Here is a 25,537-nt window from a genome sequence, read left to right on the forward strand (position 1 = left end):
GAGACAGAAGAGAAATGTATCCAGACAAACAAAGAGAGAACAATTTAAGGGAGGGAAAGGAAGAAACAAGAGAAGGAATAATGGTCAGGAGTGGAGTGGTCCCAGAAACGACAAGATGAGAACGTTTGTTTTGAGATTATGGTTTCAATATCTTTTAAAGAGACTACCTAGCAACAAGACGGCCACATTACCTGTATTCAAACAGAGAAACAGAGAAAAATTTATGTATGGACTTAGAATGTATACAGAGTTCTGAGGATTTCTATCTCCACTCTGAGTTTTTGTGGGGCTTTGCTTTGGGAAATAAAAGCAAAAGCAACAATGTTTGCACAGCAAACATGGGAAAGCAATGTGGGTCTTCTTGTGATGCAGAATTTTTGAGAGCTTTTTTTTCTGTCTGGAGAAGAGGCTTTTTTTTTTTTTCAGCTCTTGGTGAGGCAATCCATAGTTAAAACCTAGTGCCTACAAGTGTTTATTAAAATGTATTATTGAAGCGAGGGACTTAAAGTAAAGGAGGTTAATTTAGAGCAGGTAAAACCATATGTTGCTTATATTTGGTGCATCTTACTATTTTGGAAATTATTTAAGTGTAAATGAAAAGCTTGGTATCTTAAATATATATGAACAAGGAAGGAAGCTATCTAGATGCTTGCTGACCAACATCAGGGCTTATACTGAATGTATCTGACAGCACTGACTTCTTACTCCAGGCATTTGAGGGAGTTGTTATTAAAAGTCAGTATCTATTGATAAAAGACAGATTTCTTATACGTGGTCACCACCTGAAAGAAATGTAGACAGGAGGTGTTTGGAAAAGCCATCATCCATGCTACTGTGAGTATTTAAGACTTCTGGCCACAAGAGAAAACTGGTGAGTCAAGATCTTAGGTCCCCTCTTTCTCTGATATGTTACCATGTCTGAGGATGAAGGGAATTGTGACATTTGTCCAGCTGTGCTCAATACTCAAGTGTTGAACAGACAGAGCAATCAGATTGGTAGGATTCAGTACCGGGGGAATGCTGTGTGGTGGGAGCTAGAGGGAGGCCACCAGTTCATCTCGTATACATTATTTCTCCAGGAAACACAGCATAATCGAGGACAATTTTCCACCATGAATTGCATCATTAGCTAACACAGGGAAAGTAAAACGCTGTTAACTTTTCTTTTTCTTCTGCAGAGCTGATGAGCTGAAGAAAATAGAAATGAAAAGTTTAATGCATATTTTTTTTTGCCAAGAATATATGTTGAAAATCAGAATCAAAACACTTTTACACGGTAATAGAAATCCCACATTTTAATACATTGCCATGCATATAAGGAAGAGAATAATGCCAAATACAAAATAGTCAAATATACAAAATGACAAAGCTGATTTTCAAGCCTGATAGAGATCATGCTTAAGGATACAAGTGGGCAGAAATCTGTACAGCTTTATTCTTACCAATTTAAAAAGAATCATGCCCTCCCCAGTCTTCTTGACGAAAACCCAAAATAGAAAGAAATACTCTAAGAAAATATAAAGGAGACCCAAAGGGCAAGTTGGTAGCTGCTCAAGATACATAAGTCGGTGGCTCAAGATTGTGGTGCAGAATAAGTCTTATGTTTAGAGAAGAAAAGTTTCTAAACATCTGATACCGTGGAGCCCGGGAGCAATGTGGACATCCAATGGAAAAGGCACTCTTGCTTTCGCCACATAACGTTGTTGTGTCTTTCTAAGTCTGGGCCTGGGACCGTTTCTAGAGTAAAAGAAATAGATAAATGAAGAAAGAAAGGAACAGGTGAACAAAAAAAAAAGGAAGAGAAAAGAAAGAAGAAAAGAACAGCAGGACAATTGTGGGTAGTGCATAAGCGGATTCCTATTTAATGAACAAGCCTTGGGATACCAACACAATTAAGACTTGCTATGTACTTAAGGACACTATAATGTCTACAATCTCCATAGATCACTGTTATAGAATGTGCTTTTTAATCATATGGTCAAAGAATGAACCTTTTTTTATTATTTGTTATTCCACCACTGAACGGCCCCCTCACCCCCTCAGCCTCTCAGTTTAATTCATACCATATGATTTTTTTCTTCATTCTTTCCTAGAACAAATACTAACATGCAATAGCTCCTGATTAAAAAATAATCTACCATGCCTATGTAATTATTGATGCCCTCAGCATGCTAACTGCACATGTTCTGCGGCCTTGTTCAATATGAAGGTTGGTAGTCTTAACTGTACTGATCTCTGGGTAGGCCATTGTTCTCTGAACCTTGGAGAGGGGGAATGGAGACAAGTGGATGCTGTCACTAAAGGCTCTTCAGACTATTTGCCATTTCTTTGAAAAAGCTGTGTTTGTGTGTGCATGACAGTACAACTATTCATGTGTATGTATGTTTATGAACACAAGCAGACACACACACACACACACACACACACACACACACGTATAAAATACTATATTTCAGTTTCTCTTCATTCTTTCTTTTCCTCTTTTAATCCCAGAGTGTAGGATTGATGAGAGTTTTGAAGAAAAAGCCAAAAATGAGGAACAGTATCATTAACAAGGTCCATACCCAGTTTGCCATGACAATTATACACAGATATGTGATATGAAGCAACTTTCCCTATTAGCCCCTTCTAGTCCTCAAAACAACCCTGTCTGCTGACGACAGAAAGGATCCCAGACCTGGGCAATTGCTATTAGTCCACCATTCTTGAATTCAGAGCAGTTTCTTCCCCTTTATCATCGAAGTGCCAATCTCTACAAAGTCCCAAGAATAACTTTAGTATATAAACCACAACAGACAGATAGTTTCTTTCCTCAGATGCTCTTTACTGCTAATCTGTAATTTTGTTACAATATCTATCTTTTCGAAACTTTCTTGTAAAGCTATTTAACTTAGCGCCTAATAATATTAAGTAGTCAGATGAACTAAAACTACAGTAGGGTGATTCAGTGGCACAAGAGTTTCCATAGAATTATTTTCAAAACATTTGAGCTGCCTTGGTTTTTCAGCAGACTGGTTTCTTCTGCTCTAGTCACCACTGAGATGCACAATGCAAACGAAAGGGCCCTGTTTATTTAGTTCTCGCAATGTGAATTTCTTTTACTAGATGAACACCAACCTCCTCCAGCCTAACCTTCTCAGGACATAGCTCTCTGGCTGGGAGAGGAAAGATGGAGCCCTCCTATTGCCCAGCGCCAGTACAAGCAAGCAGAAGTCCTCCTTCCCCTGTGGGGTAAACACCCTCACAGAAGCTAAGGCTTCAGTTGCTAATGATCTGAGGTAGGACTGGGAGAAACATGAAAGTGATGGCTTGAGGCTGTGACTCATGGGTAGAAGAAAACTTGGCTAGCATGGCAGAGCTCTGGAGTTAATTCCCAGCACTGTTTCAAAAATAATCAACCAACCGAAGAAGGTTAAAGACAAGGCTCTAGAAATTTGAACATCAATAGCCACCAGCAGCAACTAACATGACCTTCAAGGTTTCCATCAGTAACCAGGGTCTATTTAACATTAATTATTTTTTCTTTTGAGACAGGATCTCATGTAGTACAGATTAGCCTCAAAAAAATTGCTATGCAGCCCTGGATGACCTTGAACTCTTGATTCTCCCTTGTCCCTTTTCTCTCAAGTACTGGCATTTGAGGCATGGACCACTCTACTGGTTTATGTGATGCTGGGGATCCAACTTAGGGCTTTGTGCATGGTATGAAAACACTAGCAAATTAACTACATTCCTCACTCCAACAGAGGCCTTTTTAACATGTAGAAGAATTGGCACACACCTCACCTCTGCAACTCATATGTGAGGAAACACAGGCTTATCTTGAAGTAAATGTATGGGATTCAGACATGGAAATTGTCCAAAGCTTCCTGAGTCTGTGGTCAGTTTCCAATGTACATTTAACTCAACAATCTTCAAGCCAAGGACTATGACAACACTCAAATTCCAAACCCTATTTTTGTGCTTGAACATGGAGTCTATCTAGTGTATTTCATAGGTCTCTTCATGGCCTTTGTGTTATTTTAGAAGCTGGAGTCACTTTTGAGGAGAAGGCAGCAGAACATGCTCAGTTTATGGGTGAGATAGAAGCAACCTGTAAGGGGCTGAGGTATTAAATTGGAGGCAAAATTAGTTTCTCCTTCCCAAGTGAAATAATGATCTATTAAAATAAGAATTTTTTGTTTCAGCATAAAGTCTTTTAATATATTTTCATAGAACTTGAGGAGTGATAGTAATTCAATCCAACTCTTCCAAACAGATTTGTGTGTTCTTTAAAACCAATCAAAACAGATCTACATTTGATAGTTATGTCTATGCTAATATTCAAAAATTTGATTTAATTCTTTATTTCCTTTGATCTAAATGACTGAATCCTAAACGACAGCAAACAAGGTGGCATTAGTATCTCCCCTACACCCTCACACACACTCTCTCTCTTGATTTTTCCAGACAGGGTTGCTGGAGGCCTGGCTGTTCTGGACCTTGCTCTGTAGATTAGGCTGGTCTCAGAGATCAAACTGCTTCTGCCTCTTGAGTGCTGGGATTAAAATGTGTGTCACCACTGCCCAGCTCAATAGATTCCTGAGCATTTGAGCAGAGCTGAAATGCAAACACTAGACAGTTTAGGCAGAAAGGTCCACTTCTAAGATCCTTTCTAAGGCTACTAGAAAGTTCTAAGGTTTGGAAAACAACAATAAAACTATTGATTGAACCAAGTCTCCAAAATTTCAGTTCCAAAATTTGAAAACTTTTATATGATCAAAAAGAATATCAAAAGCCCAACATTTGGCACCATTGTGTCAGTTGAATTGTGATTTGGTGTGAGTCCTGTCACCAGTGACTTTTAAACAGTAGCCAGTGCAGATTTGTAGTGTTGTTTACACTACAAATGTTGTTAATGAGGAGGGGGTTTTGATGGGTGGATTCTTGGATGCTTAAGGTTCTTATGTCACCTTATCTGGTCAATCAAATGTCCTCTTTATAAAACCTTGCATGACCAGGTTCCACTGTTCCGTAGAAGTCATTCCTTGGTCATTTGATTTGAAGCAGGGACCAGCACTGGTCCAATCCTAATGGTCTCTCCCCTTTTCATTTTGTCACCTAGATTTCATGCTACACACTTTAAGAGTTTGGACATAGTGTGTTCCTTCCCACTTCCTCACTCAGGATTTTGCCTCTGAAACTACAGGGATGGACAGAAGTGTCTGCATTGGTACTCAGCCCTCAGTCAGTGCCACAAAGGTCACTGTTTCCCTCAGCAGGAACTTTCAGGAGTATTCTGTATCCCAGCTAACAATCATCACTGGAGGGAAGTAACAGAATCGGCCTTCTTTTATCTTGAAGCTGCTAGGAATTCTGTTTTGTGATAAACCAAAGTTCACAGGACCATTCTCTGGCTCTGGGATTAGAACCAGATCTAAGGAGATTGAGGTGGAGGCTTGCTTGCCTTTGAAATAGAGTCCTCAGCTGTGCTCTAGTAGATATATCTCCTCCTGTCCTGTTCTCCTCTCTAATTCCACTGATGCTGTTTTAAGGATCAGCATGGGCCAGTGACTTTCTGGAGATGAAATGGGGGCCCACTACTGCTTGGATTGCATCAAGGTCAACCTTAAGACTGAATTAATAGTCAGGGTGGGGGTGGTGGTGAGGACTATGTGCTTCTGCTTGAGTTCTTTATAGAATACTTTGAAATATACCTACAGCATTATGTGAAGAGAAGGAGATGAGAAGAAAAAGAATCACACATAAAATAAAGCAAAAAATGGGATGGAGGAGGCTGTGGGAGAGGTGATGAATAGAATCAGCCTTTAAAGAATAAAGCAATTTTTGTCACTTTCAAAGATTACAATTTTAAGCCTATGGCAGCTTTAAGTCTAGTTGTCAAGTAGCAAAATTACTCTAAAGAACACAGAAGAAAACATCGCAAAACCTGCTAGTGTGTGGGAAAGAGGTTTTGATTTAAAAAAAAAAAACGTTAGGGGTGTCTTGAAAACTTTATTTCCTTGAGACTTTTATTGTTGCTATCCAAAACTAATTATGCAACATTTGTAGACAAAAAGAAAAAAAAAAGCATTTAGGGTGTGTGGGGTGGATTGGGTAGAGGTTCTTATCTTACTTTATATTCACAGGCATCCTTGATCTCCCCCTAACCCCTCCCCACCTTGAATGTTAAAATGGCCTGTTTCCCCTCAGTGCTGAGGACTGTATGCCTCTGTTTGGGCAGCTGCAGAGTGACTCTGGAGAGAACCTGGCATGTTTACCAGTGTTGTGGAGGTAGAAATCAAAGTGGTGGCTGTACATGTCAAGGAGCTATGGTGGGGATTTGAAGGTAAGACACGTCCCTTAAAGAAAGTTGATAGGGTCTCTATCATTCCTAAGGCAAGTCCCAAGCTACTGGCATGATTTGCTCTGCATATTTAAATTCGGTTCTGGATCTGAAGCTAATCCTCCCAGCACCCTGGAGAGCCTGGTAATTGTTCATTTCAGTTCATACCCAAGAGTGTCTTTTCTGTATAGTTGTGAGTGTCAGCCTTTTCGTAAAAGGGGCAGCACACATTTAAGTAAAAGGAAAAAATTAAGCCTCAATGATTTACAGTCTTTAGGTAGCAAGGAATTTACCCCTTCGCTCCTGATATATATGTCCTATGAACCAAAACTCATCATAGACGTGTCTGGATTTCGGTAAGATAAAAGTTCACCTTGCCACCCCAACATACACAGCACAGCAAGAAGGAACCATGGGGCAATCTCATAAAGCATTTCCATACAACAAGGAAGCTAGAGGTTGTGAAGGAAATCATTTCTTCATTTTTTTTGGTTTTGCTAGTGCCTGCACAGATTTTGTACCACCATGTTTCCTAACCTATAATGATTTCAAACAGAGGTCGACAGTTTGGAAAACAGTATGGGCTCATATGCAGATATGTAGGTTGTGCCAAGCATTAAGGCATATTTAGAGACACCATTTTCGACTGGGCTCTTTAAGGTCCTTCATTTTGCCTTTTCCCATTTCCATCTTTACCCATTATCTTTCAATAATGTCACAGTATTCCTCTGACTTAGAAAAAAGGAGGCAACTCTCTTTTAATTGTTCAGATTATTTTGCAAAAGGCAAAATAGCAATAGCCCATGAACATTTAATGGACATCTGCACTATAATGTGAGTCAATTTTTCCAAGGGTGTTAGCAGGAGTCTCAGAATATCACTGACTATACCAGTTAATTCCCAGCTACAATATCTCAGCACCTGGCAGGATTTATAGGATTCATTAGAACCAATTCTGGGCCTTTACGAGTAGTTATGGAATTGGCATTCCAGAGAATCCAGTGTAGTGGTAAATAGTAGTATCTATAGAAAGAATGGAAGTATAGGGACTGAGGTGGGCATCAAGGAAAGCCACAAAGAGCTGCTGAGAGCTCTGATCAATTTAGCTGGCCATTTAACAAGATTGTGTATATGTTATGAAGCTGCCCACTCATTCAGGCAAGAGATCTACCTGCTGTCTGCCACAAATATTTTCCTGTGTTTCTGTGGCAAGGTGAAGGGGATGAGTGTGGGTGGGTGTGTCAATTCAGTTTGTACTGTAGGAAAAGAGGGGAGTGCTGAGAAAAAGAAATGATTCAATAGAAGCAGGAAGAATAGGCTTTATATACCAGAGTGGACCCAGTATAGTTGTTGGCACATGATGGGGGTCCCTCAACAGATGGCTGTTGAATGAAAAGAAGGAATGGAGGGCATGTAAACCCTGCTGTGGGAACTAGGGAACATGGATGAGTCATAGGGATGGAAGCTGGGTTTGGATGATCAATTCCAGCTTCTTGGAGAATTATGGTCTGGTGGCTTAGATGGTTCTGATGGTGATCTGGTGATAAAAAGTCCAGATTTCATAGTAACCATCATTTTTCTGACTTTGCTATTAGGAGTCTCTTCTCTAGCCTACATCCTGATAGGAGCCATCATGTAGAGAGATACCCTATGTGTATCACATTTAGCTCTTTCCACTTATTAAGACTACAAGTGGAGACAGACAATGAATGTTTGGAGATAACACAACATGTCTTGGTTGCTTATGGGAGGGATCCAGGTTGTTACATGTATTTTAAAGATTAGTCTCTGATTCCTGTTGTTCTTGGGTTAGGCGAAGGAGTGTTCATCACATACTTTGCTGAGATTTTGATTCAGCCAAGTTTCTATTTCCAGGGCAAAATGTTAATGTATCACAAGGGGGGGAAACCCATAGACATGAACACTTCCTTAGTGTTCAGGTAAGCCACCACTGAATGGACAGGTTTCCCAGGACTGTGCTTTGTTTTGAGAATTAAAAAGAAATAAGTCATATGTACATTCCAGGAGGTATTAAAAGGAAGAATAATTTTCATGCTGAGGAAGAAACCTTGCGTGGGCTGAAACTGTTACTTCTCTTGGCACACAGTGGAGGTCATTCTCTCCAGAACTGTGACTTAAACTTGACCTTGGGAAGATTTCCTAAGTGTGGAAGTGGAACCACTAAGGGAGATTGCATTCTGCTGCCCTTGGCAGCAATCCACAATGGTCTTTGATGGAAAGAAGGCCATCCTCTTTTTTGTTTGGAAGATCTCCTCTATGGGACAAGGGTATGTATACATCAGCCAAAGAGAAGCATCCTGTACAGAGTATCCATATGTCATGTGTTAAGTTGTGCCTGCGTACAAAGAACCAATACTTCAAATATTCCAGTCACCAGGCTTAGGTCTACTTCCCTTTGTGCTCTAAGTAATCCAGGTATCCAGTTAAGTGTCAACAGGTGAAGTCTAACAGTATTGTGGCCATATTTATTTACAATGAGCTACCACAAACAACTGTGAGGATATTAGGAGCAGAGTTGGTCTTGGACAGTCTGAGCCAGAAATAAGACAAGATTTATAAAGAAAAGAGAAAACACTTGTTTTTCTACATGTATCAAATGTGCTATTTCATCTCAGTGTAGTGTTCTTATATAAAGTGCTGCAGCGTTGGAGAGAACACCTTTGGACATTGTCACTAACATAGTCTAGACATGTTTACATTCTTACTAGGGCACACTATTTTGGATCCTTCCACTGAGATTACAGAACTCTTGTATTTTTTTCTAGAACATCATGCCATCTGCACACTTAATGAAATAATCCAGTGGTTGCCATGCTAAAACAGGACTTGAAGTGAAGGGCACAGATGGAGCCCAAGGGGAACTTGAGTTATGCACAGTGATGAAAACTGGAAGCCAATTTCCAGCTGATGGTCTGCCAATGACCACTTGGAACGAGTTGGCACTGTATGTTATGCACCTCATTTGAAAATCCAGAGCAAACTAAGACTTTTCCCACAATGTTCATAATCTTGACTGACTAGGCGTTTTCTCAGTTAATTCAGTTAATCGGTCAGTGCTCCAAGGATCTCTTCTGGCAGGGCCATGAGTCAGTCTTTCTCTGGGGAACAGGCCATGCTCATCCTGGCAGGACACCAGAGTGCAAGGCTCACATGATTATGGAGAACACTCCGCCGAGGCTGCAAGAAGGAGGAAGAGAAAGAAAAAAAGGGGAGGGGGACATGGTTAGTTACTTCCTTGATAATCTGGCATACCAACGTGCAGCAGTGACCTTAAACAAATGGTAACACCCGTAGGACAAAGAGAAAGGGCTAGCCGAGATGAGGGTTACTCAACTCAGGATGGATTAGTGGTGGCTTGTACTCATGAAAGATCCTTGTACCAGTTGGCAGAGAACAGAAGACATCCATTTCAAGAACCAGACGATGTTGCCTTAAATAGAGGGCAAAGCTGGCTCTCTGGATTCAGTTTCATGACAAGGGGAGAAAACAGAGGCTCTATCTATTTCATGTTCTACAGCTGTGTGCATATACTGACCTGGGGCATGATGAGGCCGGAAATAGTGCAAGACATTGTGTGTGTGTGTGTGTCTGCGTGTGTGTGAGACTCTGTGTGTCTCTGTATGTATGTATGTATGTATGTATGTATATATGTATGTATATATGTGTCTCTGTGTGTCTCTGTGTGTGTGTGTGTGTTTGTGTGTGTGTATATGTGTCTGTGTGATTTCATTCCTTAGGAATCCTTGAATGAAACTAAAGGGGAAATACGAGAAGCCTATGATTAAGAACACCCAAGTTTGCACATTGAAAACTGAGTGAGGTTTGAAGCTAGAAAGAAAAAAAAAATCATTGAAATATGACTAGAGATTGAACTATTTGAGTGTTAGTATTGCTTTGGACATTTAGAATTCTGGACTAGATATATTATCCTCATTTTAGTTTCCTAATTTTTCCATTATTTTATCTGGCTACTGCCTACAGTTCTTCACATACAGGTCTTCAATAAGTCATTATTATGAGTATACATGAAGGCTTTTTCTAAATACATAAAATTATTGGGCAACAGCAGGAGTTATTGATTAAAAGAAGCATCCCTAGGTTTTTGAGTTGAGGTGGCTTTACAAAATATGAGAAGATACACGATTTGTAAGCAAGTATTTGATTAAAACTTGTTATTTGCAAGTGTATTAAATATAAAATAGTAACACAAACTTCTGATAAGGTTGTAATGTAGTAGAATGTTAATATGTTGCTCATGGCATTGTAAGCTGGAAAAATAACATCCATTTATTTAAAAAACATTAAAAATTTATATCCCCGGATCTAGTGATCTCATTCCTAGCAGGGTACCCCAAGGTAAAATATAAAAGATACAAGAAGCTACAAGCAAAAACCTGTAACTTAGAGATTATTTATACTACAGAGAAAAAAATCAAAACATGTCAATTGTTGAAACCTAAGCTAAGTAAATTGTAGTACGTAAATAATGGATAGTTACATGAACATTAAAATAAGACTAATTGATTATATAGCAATAGGATAAAGTTATATATGGTATAATACACAACATAATATATGCATGTATATATAACAAATGTATATGAACAGTAAATGAAAATGGGAAATGTGCTCCTAATGTTATTATTGAAATGTTTTGAAAACAGTAAGAAAAATTAAACTCACTATGGGTATGCTCCTGAACAGTGATTCCCTAATGTATCCTGGGAGTTGTCGTTCACCATTATTATCTAGAAAAAGAATACTTTATGCTTTCACACAGTTTTATGAACTTTTCCCCCTTTCTAGATACAGTTAAGAACTCCATCCTATGTGAAAGTATGGCTTCTTAAACTTCTATCATCAAATCCCCAATAAACTCTTTATTTAATATAATTAGCACCTCCCAGCTTTTAAGCTCTGAGACTTGTATATGCCTAGTGTTTCAGCAATTGACTCCATTGGCAGAGAGAGAGAGAGAGAGAGAGAGAGAGAGAGAGAGAGAGAGAGAGACTAACATGGGGGAAAAATGCCAGTCTATCTATAGGAAGCACAGCATAGATTTCAAGCAAACAGACACAGCAGAGCACAGTATTCTTGAGACTGTTGTTACAATCAGATCTGGGAGATGTATGTCCTTGGAAAAAAGCCAACAAAATAAAATTTGAACAGGAACAATGGACAGTTAAAAATTAAGCTCTGAGTTGTTTTGTGTTCTGTTGTATTTCGTGTGTTTTCAAAGACAAGGTTTCTCTGTGTAATAGCCCCCGTGTCCTAGTATAAGCTGAGTTATAATACTCATACCTTTGTAGGGAAATTACAGTTAGGTATATCATCCAAATAGCTATGTTTTCTACATGGGTGTCCAAGAGTTCATAGGGAGCAGATGTGTCTATTTTGTATTCCTGGATTTAATCTCAGCCGATTACACTTCAATGCCTTTTCAACTTCAGTGTCCAATACTGTTCTTAGAGAAAGAAGAAACCTGCCCACTTCACCAAAAAGGCAATCAAGGCCCTTAGTGTTATTAGCCTAAGGTTATACAGATCACGAGGGTCCAAGTTCTATTCAGAGATATGTGTGTTCTACTCTAGTGACATAAAAGTGTAATGGGTGGAAAGTAGAAGATACAACTGCCCAGAGCAGTGATCATTCTCCCCTCCCCCCCACAGTGAAATTCTGTATTCACCCACAAGAACATTCAGTATAATGAACGATGATGATAGGTGGGCTTAGAAAATTTGAGTAGAAACTAATTTGTACCAGCAAAAACTATGAGGTGTTCTTATAGAAGACGAACATACAAGGCAATAGAGGCCACAGAAATAGTAGGGTTTTCAGGACTGATAAGACGTTCGGATATGACCCTCACATGCCTGATTTGTGAGGGAAGAAATGGGCAAAGAAGGAAGTACACTGTGGCATCATGTCATCTTTTACATTTTTCTACTCTATTAGGTTAGCCTTCATTGTTCGCCGATGCTTCTTGCAGTCAGCCTTTGGTGTTTCTTAACGGAGTCCCCATGTTGCACTAGGTTCAGTGGACACAAGAAGTCAATATTTACTCAAGTTGGATATAGAATGTACTCAGTTATATTAAAATCTGAACCTATGCCAGGTGTGTGGTACACACCTCTTTAATCCCAGCACGGCAGAGGCAGTCTGGTCTACAGAGCTAATACTATGACACTAGGGCAGTTACACAGAGAAACCTTGTCTTTGAAAACAATGTAAAACACAGCAGAACAACAAAAACCAACCAAAAAAAAAAAAAAAAAAAAAAAAAAAAAAAACAAAATAACTTGCAGAGAGCTGGGGCGGTGGGTCCAGTGGATAAAATACTTGCCACTGAAGCATGAGGACCTGAATTCAGAACCCCAACTTCTACATAGCCGAGTTTGATTTTAGGCATAGTAGTGCATGTCTGTAATCCCAACACTCAGAAAGTACAGACAGATGGGTCTCTGTGAGTTTGAGCCCAGCCTGCTCTATAAAGCAAATTCCAGGCCAGCCAGTGCTACACGGTGAGACCTTTTTTCAAAAACAAAAACAAATGACTAACAGCTAGGTGTATGGTGTGTGTCTATCATCTCAGTGCTGGGAGGGCAGAGGCAGGAGGGTCCCTGGAGCTCACTGGCCAACCAGTTTAGCTAATTTAGGAGATCTAGCTAGGTTCAGTGAGACCTTGTCTTACAAATATGATGGAAAAAAAAAAAAAACAGTAGAAAACATGCAGCTCCAACGTCTGGCCTTCACATGTGTGTGTGTGTGCATGCACAAACACGAGGTACAGACTCCCGTGTGGCCTCAGCATGAATGGGGCTTAGGACTGTAGCTCAGCTACAGTAGTTTGCCTAGTATTAATGAAGCCCTGGGTTCAATCCCTAGCACTGCATAAACCCAGGGTGGTAGTATGCATCTACAATCCCAATGGAGAGGAGCGACGGGTATATCAGAGGTTCAAGGTCATTCTTGATTATATAGTAAATTTGAGGGCTGGATCAGGATACATGAGACCTAGTCTCAAAAACAAAAATAAAACAAAACAAAATTAAAATAAAACCGAAAAAAAACCTGCTCCATTTAGTCAAAGCAAAAGGGCACTTTGTGTTTGGCACCTTCGGCTCCGTTCAGTGGGAAGTTTCATATGGTACATGCTTTGGGCTCCAGCCCCTGTGCTCCAGGTGTCCCAGAATCCTTATAGCTCCCCATTTCACCACAAAGATTCTGGCGTATGCTGTAACTCCTTTCTTCTCAGATGCTTTCTTTTTATACCTCTGACACCATGAATACTAACTCCATACCAACTGAAAGATGGTCCTCCATCTTTCAGGACCTTCTTCTCCAGGTAGCACATGCTCTATAAACTTTTTCCTCTTTCTAGATACAGTCAAGAACTCCATCCTGTGTGATAGTATGGCTTCTGAAACTTCTATCACCAAATCCCCTACAAACCCTTTATTTACTATAATTATCACCTCCCACCTTTTAAGCTCCAGGACTTGTATATGCCTAGCAAGCATCTTACCAATAAGCAAAGCCTCAACCTTCTCCTCTTCAGCCTTTTGAGGGTGCTTCCATGTCTTCTTTGCATATTACTTAGACACCACGCAATATCAAATATATAGTAAGTACTTAATGTATAATTGTGAAATTTAGATGGAAACGATGTTGATGAGGTCTCATTTTGGGGTTTGTTTAATCTAGCAATTAAGTTTGCACACTTGGACTCAATCACATTTAGTTCAGAGTATGGGATAAATAGCCAAGCCCTCAAACACAGCGATCGAGAGCATTGACCAGAACATGGGTTCTGGCTGATCTCTGCTCACTTCCCAGTCTCATCCCATACTGTGGGTCAAACATGGGGTCCCGCCTCTGCTTGGGTCTAGGGCTGCTGGGTGAGGTGGACTTGGGAAGTTTGATAGCACACTGCCCTGGAACTGCCAGGCAGGCTTCGTGGGTGAGGAAGGTGCAGTCTGGGGTCCCTGTGGATCTGCTGGAGTTGGGCTAGGTACCACGGAAGAGCCAGTTCTGGGGTCCCTGGGCTGCACGGAGGCCAGGGGTGACAGGTTCTTGCTCTCCGATATGCCAGACACTGCTGTAAAGCTGTATGTCTGGGAAGAACTGAGAATGGGTGGGGACCCTTGGATGGACTCTGGCCCGGGGGCTGAAAGGAAAAGGGTAGGGAGGAGAGGACAAGAGTGCTTGGCCTTACAGGGTCCCCAATGAAGGAGCTAGAGAAAGGATCAATGGAGCTGAAGGGTTTGCAGCCCCTTAATACGAACAACAATATGAACTAACTCATACCCTCAGAGCTCCTAGGGACTCAACCACCAACCAAGGAGTATACATGGTAGGACTGATTGTTCTGGCAGCATGTGTATAGTAGAGAATTGCAAAATCAATCATCAATGGGAAGAGAGGTCCTTGGTCCTGTGAAGGTTCTGTACCCCAGTGCAGGGAAATTCCAGGGCCAATAAGTGGGAGAAGGTGGGGTGGCAAGCATGAGGAGGGGGGAGCCAACAGGGGTTTGTTCTTATTGATTTTGTTTGTTTGTTTGTTCCTGGGAGGGGAGACTGGGAAAAGAAAAATCATATGACATATAAATAAAGAAAATATCTAAAAAAAAAAAAAAAGAGTGCTTGGCTTGCTCAGTAGTGGCTGGAGCGCAGGGAGGCTTCCCTACTGAAGGTTAGACACGCTGCTCATTAGAGGGAAACCTACTCCATTGCTCCAGCACGGCGGATCCTGATAAGGAGAGATGGTCCAGGGTTTTAAGGCATATATTGTAGAAAGGCAGAGAGAGAGAGAGAGAGAGAGAGGGAGGGAGGGAGGGAGGGAGGGAGGGAAGGAGGAGGAGAGAGAGAGAGTAGGGAAGTAGAGGCTGGCCATGGCCACATGGAGAGAGGAGGGAAGGGAAGGCAGAGAGAGGGGAAGCAAGGGAGCAAGAATAAGAGCAAGAGGATAAGTGGTAAGAGAGCAAGGAGGGGGGCAAGCAGCTCCTTTTATAGTGGGCTGGGCTATCCTGGCTGTTGCCAGGTAACTGTGGGGGTGGAGTCCAGACAGAATACCAGGAGCTTGGGGGACTGCCTATAAGACTGTTGGCCACACACCTCTCTGCAGGGGGTTGTGAGAGGCTGTAGCTTGTCAAGAGCCAGGGGCCCAGGAGGCGTGGCCAAAACACCTTCCGAGTCACAGTCACAGAGGTTCCAGGTCTCTGCTTGACTGGGGACCAGGCTGTCCCCGCCCCACAACATACCAGGTGTGTGACATAAAAACTAAGAATCTTTTTTTTTTTTTTCCAAAACTCAGTTGCTTCATCTTTAAAATAGGTACATACTCTCCACCTCACTGGGTTGCCTCGATGACAAAATGAGCTCATAGGAAAGGCATGTCACACCATGCTTAGCAAATAAGAGAGAACTGTTGAATATCTACTGTTTTATTATTATCACAAGTTCCCAAAGTTCCAATGACAATCAGAGACACAAATATCTCCACGTTCAAGGGCTAGGAAAAGAAACAGAATGTCCCGATGTCAGGCCTTTGCACGCTCTTGCCACCTTCCAGGGCACAATCCCTGTACTCTGGTTCCACTCTCCTCTAGATTAGAGCAGACATTCAGACAGTTGCCTGATAAAGGGAGGTTCTGACACTTCAAAGGCAGGCAGTGACTTGCCTGGCAGGCAACAGGCAGCTTGGCAGAAGGCTGGGGAACAGATTTGGGATTTAAGTGTTCAGGGTTACTCCCTTTAACCCCAGCAACAAGGGAAGAATGCTAGGCATGTTCAGGGGAAAGATACTATGTCAGGTAACTCCACATCTTATGATGGGAAAGGAACAAATAAGACTTCTCCCCAGAAAAGTCTTCTATTCAGAAAGAAAGGGACATGTCTTCATGAAAGAATGTGTTTTTCATGCAAGTTAAGTTTGAGGTCTTTGGGGGTGGGCCGGAATTGCTTCTGGATATGTTTTTGTAATTTGTATCAGGTGTGAGTTAGTGCAGCAGTTGCCCAAAATAACAGCCAATAAGCAGGTCTAAGATTTACTGAGTAGGCACTGTGGACTGACTAAGATTTTATAGAAAATAATTAACTGGAACACCAGTGCCATTTCAGGGGTCTCCATAATCACGCGAAGAGAAAGGAGGGCAGGTACATGAGTTTGTCACTGTCCTGTGGTTAGAATGCATAGGGCTGAGACCAGAAACCAGATCTGCTCTAAGCACTGACTGTAAGATGGACTGCATGTTAGGAAAAAAAAAAAAAAAATCTCTAACTCAAATAGGAATAGAGGAGAGAAACAAGTCATTGTGTGGTGTAAAAGAGCTTTCATTAAACACAAATCCTAACTATGGGGTGCTATAGAAGAGGTTTTACCTACAGAGAGGTAGTTCATTTCTCTTTTAACAGTTTATAGTCTTTCACAGTATGGCTGAGTGGTTTTCAAATGAGTACAAGTTTGTTTCATGAGGGTCAACTGGCACGGTGTGGAAGACATTTCCAGTCGTTACTCACGGAGGTTACTACTACCATCTAGAGAGTGGAGGTCAAGCCACTGCTGAACACCTAAGAATGCATAGGAAAGCTATGGAAGAAAGACTTCTTCAGCTTGAAATGTCAAATGTGCCGAGGTTGCTTTAGCAGACCAGATCTTTGCTTATTTTCTATTCTTGGTTGTGAGCCAAATATATCACTCTCAAAATAGGTCAAGATAAAAACCAACCTAAGTGGGCCTCTTGTCTGCACAGGAAAGAAGGCGAATTTCAAACCCCTCTCCTAGTCATCATTTTCTCATCTTATTTGATTTTTATATTCAGTGCAATCAAAACCTTTAAAACCAAATCACTGCTAACTTCTAGAACCCTCACAGGCATGCCATTAGAAAAATCAAGATCGGGTGATTTAGACAGGTATGCTCAATCAATTAATTAGTACTCTTGGAAGATGTTCCAAGATAAGGGGAGGACAAAGGGTGACTTATGTGGCCATAAAGCTAAGCTTCGCTACCAGGCTATGTGGTTTTGGGGGGTACTGGTTCCATTTCTACCACTCCTTGCCCATAAGAGACTAAAGGGTTCCCCCTCACTGAGAATATGATTAAAGAATTGGTTTTATTGATGATCTTTGGTCCTGTGAAGGTTCTATGCTCCAGTGTAGGGTTATGCCAGGGCCAGGAAGCAGGAGAGGGTGGGTTGGTGAGCAGGGGGAGCGAGGAGAGAACAGGGTTTTTTTTTGTTTTTTGTTTTGTTTTCCTGGAGGGGAAACTGAGAAAGGAGATATCATTTGAAATGTAAATAAAGAAAATATCTAATAAAAAAACTGGAAAAAAGAATTGGTTTTATGATTTTACCCTCTGTGAGGATGGAGGTCAGATTCTCTAACAAGATTTTATATATATATTTATATATATATATATATATTTTTTTTTTTCCTCGTGTGTCCTAGAAATGTGGAAGCCAACATGCTGTGAAGGTTAGCTTTTTGTGTCAATTCAAACTGAGTTACAGGGTGTCCACATATGTAGTTAGCCATTATTCTAGTGTCTCTATAAAGATATTTATGTGAGAGATGATGACTAAGTTAGCAAATTAGGAAGAGCTGATGGCCCTCCATGATGTGGGTAGGCCTCACGTTTGAACAGGCAAAGGACGAGTAACAGATAACTAGTGTTTTCTGTTGTCTGTTGCTAAGACGTTGGTTGTCTTCCACCTTTAGATACAGACTTAGAGTGGAGCTAGACTTTTCTCTTCAAGCTAGTAGATCTTGAGACTTTGCAGTTTTTATAATTAAGTGAGCCTGCACCTATACTAAGTCTGTGGTGTCTAATATATGTTTTTGTATATGTATATACACATATATGGGCACACAAATATACACACATACATACATACACACATACACACACACACACCATCAAATCACACACATACACACACACACACACACACACACACACATCATTTGATGGTATTCTGTTTGCATGGAGATCTTTGAGTAATACAGTTTCCAAACGACAGGAAAATACAGTAAAAAGTATCAATAGCCAGGTACTCACCATGTGCCTAGCTCAGCACTAGCTCCACGTTTTAGCAACCAAGTTAAGTGGGGATACTAACTTCACTCTACAGATTAAAAAAAAAAAAAAAGCCAGGTGTAGAGAAATAAGTGACTCAGGCCTGGCTGTGGCCTTTAGGCCAGGCTATCTCTTGATTTGACTAAGACATGCTCAAGTGCTTGCTTATTTCAGAAGTGTTGAGTAGGAAATAAACTCTTACAAAGGATGGAAGGATTTTTTGTCACCATCGTCCCTTTATGCCATAGTTTCTCTTTTCCTATTAGAGTTTGACTGGCTCCTGAGATGGTAAGAGGAAAGGGTTTCTGCAGTCTGACTCTGCAGTCCTCATGGACTCTGAAGGATCCAGGTGCAGAGGCAAATCTCCCTTATTTGAAATTATTGAGAAGGGAAGAATGTGTTGAAGGCTTGCTGAGCTTTTTCCTTTTTTCCTCCATTCTAGGTAGGAGGGCAAGGGGGTTGAGGTTGAGCGAGGCAGGGTGGGAAGACACTGGCCCCTGCTACATACGGAACTGTTACTCAGTGCTCTGGCTGAGGAATTATTGTACCTTTAGCTAATTCTACTTTCCTTGCTTTGATTATTCTGTGTACATTTCAGATGATCACAGTGTATCTCATAGCTATACAAAATTACTATGTGTCTCTAAAAGTATACGTTATTAATTTTTTTTTTTTTTTTTTTGGTTTTTCCAGACAGCTCTGACTGTCTTGGAACTTACTCTGTAGACCAGGCTGGCCTCCTCGAACCCAGAAATTCGCTTGCCTCTGCTGGGATTAAAGGCGTGTGCCACCACCGCCCAGCTATGTTATTAATTTTTAAAAAAATTTTCAAAATCTCTCTTTTGCTTTCTCTGTGTGCGTGTGCATGCGTGTGCATGAGAGAGAGAGAGAGAGAGAGAGAGAGAGAGAGAGAGAGAGAGAGAGAGACACGCTGTGTTTATGCCAGTGCACATAATCCCCAGGCTATGTGAATGACAATGCACATAATCCCCAGCATGTGTGCTGTGTGAGTACATGAGCAATCCTTGACTTTCACCTTGCATGAGACAAGTTTCTTGTAGTATATGGTTGCATCTGTCTGGCCAGCTCCCTCCCAGACTTTTGGGGACTGTCTTTTCTGTGTCCCCCATCTTGTCGTAGTAGTTCTGGAATTACAGATATGCACACACTGTTCAACTTTATCTGGATTCTGGTCCTCATGATTTAGCGGTGAGTATTTTAATCATTGATCCACTGCTCTATACTCTAAATTTAAAAGCCTGACTACAGAAAAACTAACCTGAACCAAACCTTTCAGAAATCAGGTCTTGAGTCACACAGGTTAAATTGTGTCTGCAGCTTCCAGGGTTTAAAGACTGACATTTGCAGGTCTTCCAACTTGCCTGCGTGAGACTCACCTCAGGGAGCTTCTCAATTTTTTTTTTTCTTTTTTGGCTTTGTCTAGTTCTCTCCCTCTGGTTCTAAATGTCCAGGGGGAAAATTGGAAAGCTATATGTTTAACAAGAGCTACAGTAATGCTCATGAAGCCAGTTTGTCAGTAGACCATGAGACACCCACATCTTTCCCCCAGTATTTAACGAGTAGTTATTTGTTCTTCAGACAGAGAAAAGTGGTATCGGCTGTGGGAAAATGTGGTTTATAGCTTTGCTCTTTTCATATAACAAAATAACAAGAATCCTGGATATTATATAAAGCAGTGAGCCAATGCCGCATTGTAGAATAGGGCAGGCAAGTCTAGGCTTTGAGACCTATGCAAGCTATCTAATTTATGCCACATCCCAGGGACCTGGACATGTCACATCCTTATAGTACCTCATGCTTCCTGCAGGTGTCTGCACATATGCCTTTGGAAACTGGATGAAGTAAGTGTTCTACACTGCTTTGAGGGTATGTGGCGTGTGGGGTTTCGAATCCACATGATAACACTATAGTAGGACCTGCTGTGCCCTGTATTAGCATCAATTGATGATGTATCTGTCTCTAGGTAAGCAGTTCATGATGTGTAGAAGTCTTTCAGGGAACTCGGGACATACTTCTGCACTCCAAATGGGAGGGGTTAGATTCATTCCTTTTAGAGTAGGACCATGGACTTGAATTTCTCATCATGTTGCAGGGGCTGGTAGTATGTATAGTCTAAGTGCCTCTCTGGAAACTGTTAGGACCCTCAAGTTCCTTCAGGGAAAAAGAATCTCTTTCTGTGCTGTGGGAAAAAATGGGGGGGGGTAGAGATATCAAAGTTGCTCTTGATGTGTTTGTAGAAGGAGAGAATGAATTTTCAAATGAACATATGAAGAAAGCTGTGCGAGCAAAGTTAGCAGTTCTTTCAGGTATGAGTAGAAAGAGCTAGCGTGGAGTGCCCACTCTTGCTCTCTAAAGAGAAATGGGATAGGCATTTCATTATATGTAGCTATCTAAAAATCTATGAGCATTTAGGGTATCTATTGCCTTGGGTCTTTAGAAATGACTTTACCTAGACTAGCAAAACTCTCCTCTGACTCATAGCTATAGTGAACCAGATACCAGCGGAGAGCGGTGGATGATCACCTATACGAAAGAAAGATGCACTTCTGGGAGAAAGGACATCCATCTCAGTTGCTCTCAGCAGGGATGCATCTGTACAGCCAATTAGTCTGGGGTAACCTCAGTGATTCTATCCTTTGCACTGGACAGAGAGGTAAGTGCCTCAAGTCAGTATACTCTGACAGCCATGCTAAAAGCCCAATGAACCTTTCATAGAAAAACTCAGTCTGCTGATAGTAGCAACAATGAATCAAAGAGAGAGCACAGGAATATATACTTTGAGGTTCAAGCCCAGTTGCTGTTGAAATCCCCCCTCTGCAATGTCAGCCAGCTGGCCGGGAACATCCAAAGGGATTGCTTCCTACTTTATTTCCTGGCTTCTGTACCCCGGCTTCTGTAACCCAGCTCACTCCTTGCTCGCCTGCTTGCCAACTGTCTGAGCAAACTCAGGTTTTCTTTTTTCCCTGCTTGTGTTCACCCCCCCCCCCATCGTTCACTCCTCTATTATTTTCAGCCTGTTTGCACTATTTCACTTTACTTAATGTCAAGAGTTCCCTGTTGGCCAATTCAACACCACCTTCTACAGAAAAGCACCCTTACTTAAGCTTTGGAAAAGGAATGATTAAAAAAAAAAATTTCTCCAGTGTCTGAAGCTTTTTCAAGAGAAAGAGAAAAGCACCCTTCCATGGGAGTCCACAAGGCATGCTTAGTGTATCTCCATTTCAATGTGTAGTCTCAACAAGGCCTAGAAGAGCCTCTCTGCGAAACACTGCTATGCAAGCTAAAAGAAAACAAACAGAGGTGACAGCCAACGATGAACATCAGCACACACTCTTAAAGCAGAGGGTACTGCAGCGAGTGCTTCTTAACTTTCAATCTGTGATGAATCACAGGATGGCGTATTGCTGATCATGGCATTCTACAAGCTCTAGGCTGATTCCAGTGGCACTAGAACACGGACCACATCGGTGTCACTAAAACATGGACTGCGATCTAGCAAGGTCCGAGGGCTCCCATCCTTCTACTGTAGCACACTGGCTGCTTGAGCTTTGTGTGTGTGACTAAAGTGTTCTAACTGTTGGAGTACAGTAGCACAGGGAAGTATGAGGAGTGCGCTTTGTGTGTGTGTGTGTAGGTGTGTGTGGGTGTGTGTAGTGTATGTGATAGTATGAGTGTATCAGATACATATTACATGCACTTGTGTGGAGGTTACATGAGGATGTCTGGTATCCTAGTCTATTACTTTCCATTTTACTTTTTTAAGTCAATGAGTCTCTGACTGAACCTAGATCACTGGCTAGACTGGCTGTCCAGGTAGCCTCAGAGATCTGCCTATAGAATGTGGATTCTATAGCTGTGGTGATTACAGGTATGGTAGTGATGTGCCTGGCTTTATATGGTCGTGCTTGGGATTTGAACTCAGGTTCTCATATTTGACAGCAAGTGGTCTTAACACTCTGAGCTGTCTCTCCAGCCTATGGAAAATACTTTAATTGTACTTCTGTTATAATTTGCATGTCCACATGTAAATACAAGTCCATGTAAACATGGTAGCCAAGTGGCTACTACAGTGTAGAGGAGAAAACGAAGACAGAGATTGAGCTAGCTGGCTTCAGAAAAGAAAGTGATCCAGCAAGAGGAAGACCTTCTGCTGTCACTCATACAGTAAATTTCTTCTTGTCCACACCTGCCTCCTTCCTGTTCTCCTTAGTGTGGCTTGAATCTTCCTCTCTGCTTCCCTACACGTTCCCAGAATCCCTGTATATACAAAACGGTAATTAAGGAAAACTTTATATATATGCTGAAGTGTAGAAGATCAGCTCGTTTATTCAAACCTCTTGGACTTGGTAAAACCAAGCAGGAAACCTTAGGAGAACTAGATCCTTTACTATGAGCTCTTCCAGATTGGAGTCTCTCTGGCAGAATTCTGAAGCCAGGATCCAAGGTTACAGTGTTGTGGCCTTTGGTTTTGGGGCATGGACACAATGGAATGAAAAAAAATGAAATGGAAAAAAAAAAAGGTACTCTGCTCAAACTGAGCCCAAGCCATCCCCCTCCCCCAATGACAACTCACTAGGGGGTGGAGAAAGGATTGGGCTTGGTTTACCTAAACTGGAATCAGCAGGTCATAGACTATGTTACAGTTAACGAGATTTGGAGATGTTCCCTGGGCTAGTGAGTACTAATTTCCATTGAGGAAAAAGTTATGAGGCTTGGATGTCTTAATGGTAACAGATAATTTCTCTGTGTGGGCAGAGCTACAAAGTGTGTTGCTATGAAACTGTGTGGATTGGGCACTTTCTTTTGTGTACACTGTTTCCCCTCAAAGAATCCACTTGGCACGAAGTACAAACCTACTTGGGGACACTTGTGATTAATTGCTTGAACTGGCTGGGGGCCATCAGCAGGATCTTGCAATTTACCAGTTTCCATGCAGAATTATGAAGCTGAAGCTTTAATGGGATTTCAGGTAATAGAGCCCAGATGTCCAAAAGTATGAAGTTTGAAATTTCACTGATTTGCAAGGCTGCAGGGTTTAAACCTTATTTATTTCTGGCTTAGGTGTCTCCTTGCCATCTTTACATAATCTTGGACCAGTCAAATGCAAAGTCCTTCACCTGGACATTCTGCATCCAGAGAAGCCATTCGCATGCACACACCTGCAGCCAGCAGTTCAGAGACATAAGCTCCCTGCCTTGTGGTCCAGACAACTGGGACCGGCTTTTTGCTAAGGATAGGAAGCTACAGGCCCTTGCCCCACCTTACCATGCAGCATTTAACTTACAAAGTGTTTTCACACATTTAATTGCATTTCAGCCTGTCAGGACCCAAAGGAAATGATGGTGGTGGGAGGGGGGAGCAGGGATCAGGGGCTACTACTATAATTATCTGTTTTGATGAGGGAATCAGGGTACACAGAAGAGAAGGCACAATAACAGCTCACATTTGTGGCACGCTGTCATGCAAAAATGAGGTTCACATGGGTCCTTTAAAGTCTCCTCATTGCTCGGTGGTTGATATGATAATCTGCTCCACTTCAAAATGGGAAAACTCATGCACAGAGAAGCTGGGGTGCATTAGTACTACTTGATGGAGCCTGTATGGAGTGGGCTGTGGTATTCTGGAGATGGGTACTATGTACTGTATTTTTTCCACTGGAATGTGGTCAACATTGCAGACAAGACCTGGAGCTTATTGTTAAGGTAGTGTTTTTTTTTTTTTTTAAATATGTGTATCCATGTGTATTTGTGCGTGTGTGTGTGTGTGTGTGTGTGTGTGTTGTGTGTTGTGTGTGTACATGAGTGCAAGTCCTACAGAAGTCTCAGAAGGGCATTGAAATCCCTAGAGCTGGTGTGACAAGTGGTTGTGATCCAGCTCATGTAGGTGCTGGGAACTGAACTGGTAGACCAGTGTGCCCATTTTTGGGGCTCCAGGATAGCACTCTTTGGTCCAAGCTGGGGTCTTAGTTCCAGCACTGGCCAGCCTGGAACTCATTACGTGGACAGGCTGGCCTTAACTCACTAAGATCCACCTGATTCTTCCTCCTCAGTGCTGTGATTAAACACATATGGTAACCTGCCCTGCATGTTAAGCCCAAGTAGAATTTCTTAATGGGAAGCTGCTCTGGAACTCTGCACACCTATTCGTTCTGTTGAATGAATAGATAGAATAAACTTCTAGATAGATATTTTCATCCATGATGCAACTGACCATTGGGCTTCATGGCCTGTTCAACATGTTTTTCTCCCTTCTTTCCTACAGTTTTTCTAGCTAACTCAGGCTGTTTTGAACTCATGAGGCTACTTCCTCTGCTTCACAAGGGTGGGACTGAGTCATGTACTACTTCTTATAGCCTCAATGTCATTTCTTGATTGCTATCCCAGGTACTATACCAAAACTGGATACATGAAAAAGGAATATCACATAACCTTTGCTCTTATCCTCAGGCAGTTCCTGGTGCACTGAGACACATTCACACAGAGTCCATGACTTATAATGTTCTGTACCTCACTAAGGGCAAGATTCCTGAGGAGTGAGGAGTTGGAGGAGTCCTCATTGCTATTTACAGTTATGACGAGGAATTCTGCCCAATTTCTCTCCTGGTTAAAGAAACTCCAAGAAGGGGACTGTATTGCATGCATTTGAGTTCCAACTTGAATTATAGTCTTTTCGACACATGAACACGGCAGAATTAAAAAGGACCATGTAAGAAGTGATAGGATCCTCATGTTATAGCACAGGTGGCCTGGGCCTCTCCTACCTTGGCCATGGTAGTATAGAAGAGGGAGGGTGATCCTCACTGCTGCCTGTGCTTTCCCCACATGGCACTGACCCAGGCAAGGGAAAGGACAGGAAACCCCTGGCACACTTTCACTCAGTGTGCAATACAGGGTAAAACTATGACTTACTTCTGCAAGGTGCCAAGGAATGCTTAATGTATCTTAAAATAACAGTTAGGGAAACCTTCCCAACATCTACTCGTGCCCTCAAGCACTGCAACACATTTAGTAATTTAAATTATTCCCATTTCAGCACGGTGACTGATTAACTTGGTATTATGTGGCCCTTAAAAACAGTATATACAGCTGGGCAGTG

At 41.6% G+C, this 25,537-nt stretch overlaps 1 protein-coding gene across 6 annotated transcripts in view; it reads right to left on the reverse strand.

The window, feature by feature from the left end:
• Positions 1–1,272: 1,272 nt before the first annotated feature.
• The window catches only part of Samd12 (sterile alpha motif domain containing 12), a 451,523-nt gene continuing 427,258 nt past the window's right edge, over positions 1,273–25,537 (reverse strand). For 3 of the 6 annotated variants that reach the window (XM_031358000.1, XM_031357998.1, XM_031358001.1), the window contains one exon: positions 1,273–9,523. In XM_031358000.1, coding sequence (XP_031213860.1) covers positions 9,501–9,523 — 23 coding nt within the window. In that variant the 3' untranslated portion in view covers positions 1,273–9,500. Of the gene's footprint in view, positions 9,524–11,029; positions 11,095–18,425; positions 18,471–25,537 lie in introns of those variants that run through there. The other 3 variants (XM_031357996.1, XM_031357997.1, XM_031357999.1) reach the window with 2 other exon arrangements.

This window comes from Mastomys coucha, unplaced genomic scaffold, assembly GCF_008632895.1.
Source record: "Mastomys coucha isolate ucsf_1 unplaced genomic scaffold, UCSF_Mcou_1 pScaffold7, whole genome shotgun sequence".
Lineage (NCBI taxonomy): Eukaryota > Metazoa > Chordata > Mammalia > Rodentia > Muridae > Mastomys > Mastomys coucha.